Source organism: Chondrus crispus, genomic scaffold, assembly GCF_000350225.1.
Source record: "Chondrus crispus Stackhouse genomic scaffold, scaffold_3, whole genome shotgun sequence".
Taxonomy (NCBI): Eukaryota; Rhodophyta; class Florideophyceae; order Gigartinales; family Gigartinaceae; genus Chondrus; species Chondrus crispus.
Window position 1 is genome coordinate 832,046 of NW_005179158.1, and position 6,919 is coordinate 838,964.

The following is a 6,919-nucleotide window of genomic DNA, read 5'->3' on the forward strand; positions in this document are numbered from 1 at the left end:
GTCGTTCCGTTCCGTACGCGTTACCGAATAACAGAAATGATATTCCAGTCTTGTATTTTTTGAAACCAGCGGCAGGCTTCTACGACAAGATTATCCCGGCGGTTGACGACAGAAAAGGCCAAATTCGTCCGCGTTCCATACATTTTTGGGGCTTTACTCAGCCACTATTGCCACCATTGACGGCAATGCTGCAGTAATGGAAGACTAGTCCGCACTCAACGCCTCTCTCTGCACGCGTCGAAATGTGATGTGGTGTGGTGTGGGGTGGGCTCGGGGGTGGGCTGCGGGGTGGGCTGCGGGGTGGGCTGGAGAGCGTGGCAGGGAGGCCAAAAAGGAGGCGCTGGTGGAATTGCCTGTGGCGGCGTGGCGGCGGTGGCGTGCGAGAGAGTTGATCCGGGGCAACGTACAGGTAAGAAATTGAGTGTTCTAAGATGGCCGGCCGTCGTCCTTTGTGTGAGCGCTACAGAATCACGTCGCCTCCTATTCGACCAGATCATATGCTTGTCATACCGACCCATTTGCTGTAATGGCATTACAGTGAAATATGCTTTCCGCCTGTTGATGTCAGCATTGGTTGATGTTGACATCATGCCAATTTTACTGTACTTTTTCTCTCTACAGGTATGTCAAAAATTGATCTTTTTAGTAATTTTAATTAGTAATTGCTGCCGTAATTACCCAATTAGGGTTGATTCTGTTTTCTCGCCTCCCGCCGGCGACCACCATCTTCCCCAAAAAACTCCGCAACCCCACCCTGTTCATCCCACCGCATCTGTGTCACCCGTCCTCCTCTACATCTCCCGCCCCACCAACCCCTTCCACTCCTACGCAATGGTACGTATGCATTCTGGCAGGAACCCGCGCCAAGCACTTTTCGATGATCGCGCCATCGCCGCAACGACTCGCCCACTGCTAACATGAAGTACATGAATTTTGCATCCCGCCGTCTTGTTTTCGTGCCTGTACGAATCATCGACGAATCCCCGTCGCGACAATGTGCGATTTGATTCATGCCGTAATGCGTAGCCGACCCGTTTGCATAAGAACAGAAAGAAGCGTGGCCATGTTTCCGCGGGCCACGGCCGTATCGTAAGTTGTACTTGTTTGTAGCTTGCCCCGCTTCGCTTCTTGCCGGCGTGCACGCTTGCACGCATGTCCGTGTCTGGGGCTGCCGACGGGATCGATCCAACGGATTGTGAGACTCCCTCGTGCGCGTCTTTCCGCCCTTGAGTCCTCCTGAAAATTGATCCACGCGCAGGCCCTAACCGTCCTTGTGTATCATATCCTTTCTTGCGATGCCATTGCGGAACTCGCGCGAAACCCGTGATGCTACCTTTCTTCGTTTAATCGATAACAGGGAAAACATCGCAAGCATCGTACGTTGTCTTCGCCCGTTTGCCTCTCGCCGCACTCTTATTCTTATCCACTCTTCTAGGAGAACACACGTTCTAACTATTCTTTCCATCATCATTACGGCTCTCTTTTTAACTCTCTTCAGCTGGTGGGCGGGGTAACGCCGGTGGTCAGCATCATCATCGAGCAAACTTTGACAAGTTCCATCCTGGTTACTTCGGTAAGGTCGGTATGAGGTATTTCCACAAGACAACCCAAAAGTACTATTGCCCGACCATCAACCTCGACAAGCTCTGGACTCTCGTTCCGGATAATATCCGGATCGAGAACAAGGACAAGACCGATGTCGCACCAGTGCTTGACATCACCGATCGGGGCTACTTTAAGGTTCTCGGAAAGGGAACTCTTCCCAAGCAGCCCCTTATTGTCAAGGCCAAGTTCTTCTCCAAGGGTGCCGAGAAGAAGATTAAGGCTGCTGGCGGCGCGTGCATTTTGACAGCCTAGATCGCGTGATAATTTCAACTTCGGACTGCAGTTGCGTACGGCAGATTTGATCCTCACGGACGCTTGTACAAGGGACCGTGCTGCATGGCGCTGCAGGCAGGGGCTGTCTGAAAATAAAAAAAACTCGGTGACGCGAACGAATGCAAACTTATGAGCTCAGGTTTTACAATTGAGCTTACGTGGATTGTCTATTCCATCATTAACATATCCCTTATGCTATAGTACAGAGCAGCGCACAGTGCCCGGCGTGCGACTGCTTTAGGGGGACAAGCGCAAGTAGGCCTCTAAAAAGGTATCCGACGTTGCTGTCATCTGGCTGCAACGAGCGTGTCCACTACTTTCGATCATGCCTCTCATCTCCGAGCTGGTGATGTCACGATGGCGACGTCGTCATCATGTACGCCAGCGTAACTCCGATAGCAGCAGCCACCAACAGCAGATCCATCTTAGAGTGGTCGACAACCTTGGGTGGTCTCTCCTTTTCCAGATACCACTCCAACGAGTAGCGTTCCGGGGGCTTATTCACCAACGCCGTCCGCAATGGTCCGTAGTTACTGGTAAGTACTGGCTGAAAGTTGGAAAAGTTGTCGTCCTCCAAAGGCGGAATGTCCAGAAATGAGCCCGGCTCAAACTCAAGCTTCGGAGCAGTGATAATAAAAAAAAGCTCCTTCGACACCTTCCTGACATCCGCATCGCCATGCGTTCTGAGCCTCTCCAACATAGCTGCGGCCTCCTTCTTCATTCCGGCCGCATCCAGCGACTGGGCATGCCACAGCTGGTATTGCCCCCCTAGCCGACTCTGCACGCCCACCAGGCGCACGGCCTCTTCGTACAGCCCGACGGCCCGCTCGTACTGGCCCTTATTAAACGCGTCCATCGCGGTCGCAAAGGCCTCATTCGCGCGTGCCAGCGCCTCCTTCTTGGTGAGCGAGATCTTGTGGTGCGACGCGACGTCAAACTGGCTGTCCTCCCCCGCCTGCTCCGTCGGGGCGACGGCCGGGTCGGACGCCTTGCGGCCGGCGACGGCGTCGTCCAGCCAGCCGCCGAACAGGCGCACCTGGCGCACGTTGCGGGGCCCGCGGTCGTACAGAATGTCCTCGACTTCGTCCAGGTCGTCCGGCAGGTCGGCGTTCAGCAGCGCGTCGTCGTCGAGCGCGCACGGCAGGTCGTCTGACCACACGCGCGCGCCGCTCACCGCCTTGCGCGCGGAGAAGAGCTTGGCGCGCACTCTGTCCGCGTACCGCTTGTCCACGTCCGCGCGCGCAGGCCCGTCCGGCGGGTCCGGCGGGTCGCGCGGCGGCGGCGGCGGCGGCGGCTGCGGCGTGGCGCTGCAGCGCAGGGCCCGGCGCGACGCGTAGGCGCGCGCGGGAAGGAAAGGCGCGAGGAAGGCTGGCTCCATGGTGCGGCGAAAGGCGTGGGGGTGCGAGGGTGGGGAAAGGTACAAGTATGGGGGCTTTTCGGGGGTGGAAGGGCGAAGGGCTGAGATATGGAGGGGGTGCCCGCAGGCGAATGGGGGAGCGAAGACGAGCAGCAGGTCTTATACAAAATATCTCGGCGAGTACTCTAGTGGCCATTGTATGTCTTGCATCCGACGCCCCTGCAAAGCTCGTGCGCCAATCGTGTCGCTGCCTGCTGCCAACCACAACTACATCTCCGAATACAATTGGCGATACAATTGTTGGTCTCGCATTTCCCATACAGTGCCTCCTACGATATAGTGCTATAGCGTGACATACCTCTAGCTATGGCACTATTGGGGGATGGCACTATATAAAGGAGGCTCAAATACATATATTTGGGGACAAAGCACACTGTAAACACAAACACAACTAAATAACTTCATCCTTTGAGTACTGAACCATGCCAGATGATACACGTGTGAGCTTATGATAACCTGTGCCAGAGGCTGAGCCATAGCACTATATAGAGGGAAGCACTACTAAAGTAGGCACTATTGAGCGACCCCCCCCTGTATCATGATGTTGTTACCTCCACACCGCATCGCGATCGGATACCGCGCACGGCTACTCCCAACTCCAAGCCGTCTTCCGTCCGCCTCACCGCAGCCCCATCCCCGCCAGCCAGCCTGCGACATCCTCGCGAGCCATGTCGCGCCGCCGCCTCCCGCTCCTGCTGTCGCGCCTGCTGCCTCTCGCCTCACCCGCTGCGCGGCACGCGGGCGCGGCGCGCCCCCCCGCGGCGCGCGGCGCGCGCCAGCCGCTCCTCGGCGCGGCCGCGCGCCCCCTCTGCGCGGCGGCCGCGCCGCCGGAGGCGCGCATGCACATGGCGTTCACGTGCACTCGGTGCGACACGCGCGTCGCGAAGAGCTTCTCCAAGGCCGCGTATACGCGCGGCGTCGTGCTCGTCACGTGCCCGGGCTGCGACGGGCGCCACGTGATCGCCGACAACTTGGTACGTCGTGCATGCTCGCGTGCGTTTTCTCGAAGGCGCGCGGGGGAGGCGCGGACTGACGCGGGTGCCGTGGCTATGTGCGGGCGGTGGTGCGGGCGGCGTAGGGCTGGTTTGGCGAGGAGAAGAACGTCGAGGAGGTCGTCAAGAAGAAGGGCGGCAAGGTCGTCGCCGTGCGAGACGGAGAGATCGATTATGTACCGTGAGCGGCGCGAGATGGTACATAGCGAGATGGTACATAGCGAGATGGTACACAGCGCGCGATGAGGATTGCCCCTTCTCAATCTCTAGCTTTACTTAATGGCAATATATTTTAAACCCTGTACAGTCGTGTCCGACCTGAGCTTCGTTCGCTCTGTGCCGCGTTAACCCAAAACGCAAGGACGCGGACACGCAGTTGCCTCTGTAGACAACCCATAAGCAGCATGCATCTATGCAAGTTTGTTGCAACTGCCACATCCTACTTGCCCACGTTTGCTTCTTCCTTCACTTCGACCTCCGTTTTCGGTTGCGCCGTAGTGTCGCCCTTCAACTTCGCCTCGAGCTTTGCAATCTTAGCCTTGAGCCCGTCTCGTTCCCTAGCCGCTTTCATCGAGTCCTTTTCCAGTCGCGACTCAACCTTGGCTGTCTCCTTGGCGGCCTGGTCCCTCTCCTTTGTCATGCTGCTCAACCGTGCGTTTGCCTCCTTCATGGATGCCTCCATCCGCTTGTCTGCTTCCTTCTGGAACGCCTCTAGTTCGGCACTTGCCTTCTTTTGCATGTCTACAAGCAGCCCCTCGTATTTGTCCTGAATCGACTTGACCTCCACGCTCTTTGCTTTTTGCTCCTCCTGCAGTCGCTGCTCATACGATCGTGTCGTGTCCTCGAGATGCTTGCCTGACTCCCTTTGTGCAACTGCAGCTGAATTTTCAATCTCACTCACTCGCTTGTTGGAAGCCTCCATTGCCGTCTGAGCATCTTGTCTGGCCTCAGCGATATCTTGTGTAGCCTTGCGATTTGCATTGTCTTTAGCCTGTTCAATTTCCCCGGCCACCGATGCGAGAGCGTCCGACTTCACCTTCTCAGCTTGCTTGACCGCCTGCAATGACTCCTGTTCAACCTGCTTGGCGCGTGCCTCGTCGTCGCGAGCAACTGTCAATTGCTTGCTTAGCATTTCGACGGTATCCGTCAGCTTCTCAGACTTCTTCTCTGCCTCCACCGTCCTCTCTTCAAGTGCTAGACGGTCCGGCATCTTTGAGATTTCTTCTTTCGCCTCGGCGAGATCCGCAAGAAGCCCGCCGTTCTCCTGCTGCATGTTCTTGATTTGCCGTTCTAGCTCAATGCGCTTTGCCACGAATTCATCTCGCTCTTCGTCGAGACGCGTCTTCAAGGTGTCAATCTCAGCTTCTTGGTTTGTGTTTGCTGACGCCAATTTGTCGCCCTGCTTCCGCGTGGCTGCCAATTGCGCCCTGAGATTCTCCTCCTCATCTTCAAGGTCGATGTCGATGCCGGCGTGAGCAACTTCCATGCCCGTGCCCGCTTCAATGAACGACACACGTTCGTAGCCGAGCGGACGAGTTGCCTTCAACGCTGTGTCCGCAATCTTTCTCTGTTCAGCGTCTGGCAAGCGATGGAAGGCCTTTGACACTTCAAGGACCACCGTCGGGTCAGCAGATAAGCTGTCAAACGATGCAGACGACACGATGCCCGCATTGCTGCCCAGCGCCTTTGAGACAGTGGACAGGACAAGCGGCGGGGTCACATCCACCTTCTTCAAAGGCTCTGGCTGGGTCTGTGGCTTGGGAGACGTCACAGGCGGAGTGGAGCTCTCCGGCGGCTTTTGAAGAGTGACAGCGGATGTGGAGGGGGCGGCCGGTTTGGTGGAGTCGGCAAAACTTTGCGTCTTTGGCTCTGCAGCCTTCGGAGTCAAGGGCGCAGGTTTTGATACTTCGGCGGCTTTTGGGAGAGCGGGTGTCTTGTCCTCTGGCGGGAAGACGCCGCGCCCAGCACTCGAACGAGACGAGGCGCTGTACGACGAAGGAGAGCTGCGGTCTCTCTGGAGCCTCTTCTCCAAGACGGCGGTATCGGCGTCGAGCATCTTCTTTGCGGGCTGCTTTTCCTTGGCTGGGCCGGAGAACAGCGACGGCAGCAGCGCGACGGCGGCGAACACGCCGAGCGCGGCAGCGGCGAAGGCCCTGCTGGAGACGTCTGCATACGCGTCCGGCAGGCGCTCCTTGACCTTTGGCACGACTTGTTCCTCCCAGCCCTTGGCGACGGCGGCGACGACGGCCTTCGCCGCGCCCGCGCCGGACGCCTTGAGGCGGTCCGTCTGCGAGGCCTTGGGGTCCTTCGCGAGCGCGACGGCGCCCTCGACGGCCGCCTCCGCGCGCGCGCGCGCGGCACTCCCCAGCTCGAACACGCGCGTGCGCTCGCCCAACGCGGCCAGCAGCCCGCCAAGCTTGCGCAGGCGCGCGGCCGCCTCGGCGGTCTCCTTGGCTGCGCGTTCCTCCGCGGCCTTCGTCGCCGCGGCGCGCGCGGCCTTCGCCTCCTGCACCTGCTCGGGCGTCATCTTGACGCCCGTGCCGCGCGCAGACGCGGGCACCGCGTCCTCCGCCTTCTCCGGGCCGCCCGCGGCCTGCGGCTCCACGGCACCGACGACACCGTTTGGCGCCTT

At 58.5% G+C, this 6,919-nt stretch overlaps 2 protein-coding genes; one reads left to right on the forward strand and one right to left on the reverse strand.

The window, feature by feature from the left end:
- Positions 1 to 831: 831 nt before the first annotated feature.
- On the forward strand, positions 832 to 2,769 carry CHC_T00010205001 (60S ribosomal protein L27A). XM_005716673.1 is given in 5 exon segments: positions 832 to 834; positions 1,027 to 1,089; positions 1,358 to 1,376; positions 1,499 to 1,857; positions 1,858 to 2,769. 4 exon segments carry the CDS (start codon positions 832 to 834, stop codon positions 1,855 to 1,857), a joined length of 444 nt encoding a protein of 147 aa, XP_005716730.1. The 3' UTR covers positions 1,858 to 2,769.
- A 1,716-nt stretch (positions 2,770 to 4,485) lies between these two features.
- CHC_T00005568001 (hypothetical protein) lies at positions 4,486 to 6,343 on the reverse strand. XM_005716674.1 is given in 2 exon segments: positions 4,486 to 4,726; positions 4,727 to 6,343. 1 exon segment carries the CDS (start codon positions 6,341 to 6,343, stop codon positions 4,727 to 4,729), a length of 1,617 nt encoding a protein of 538 aa, XP_005716731.1. The 3' UTR covers positions 4,486 to 4,726.
- Between the last annotated feature and the right edge of the window lie 576 nt (positions 6,344 to 6,919).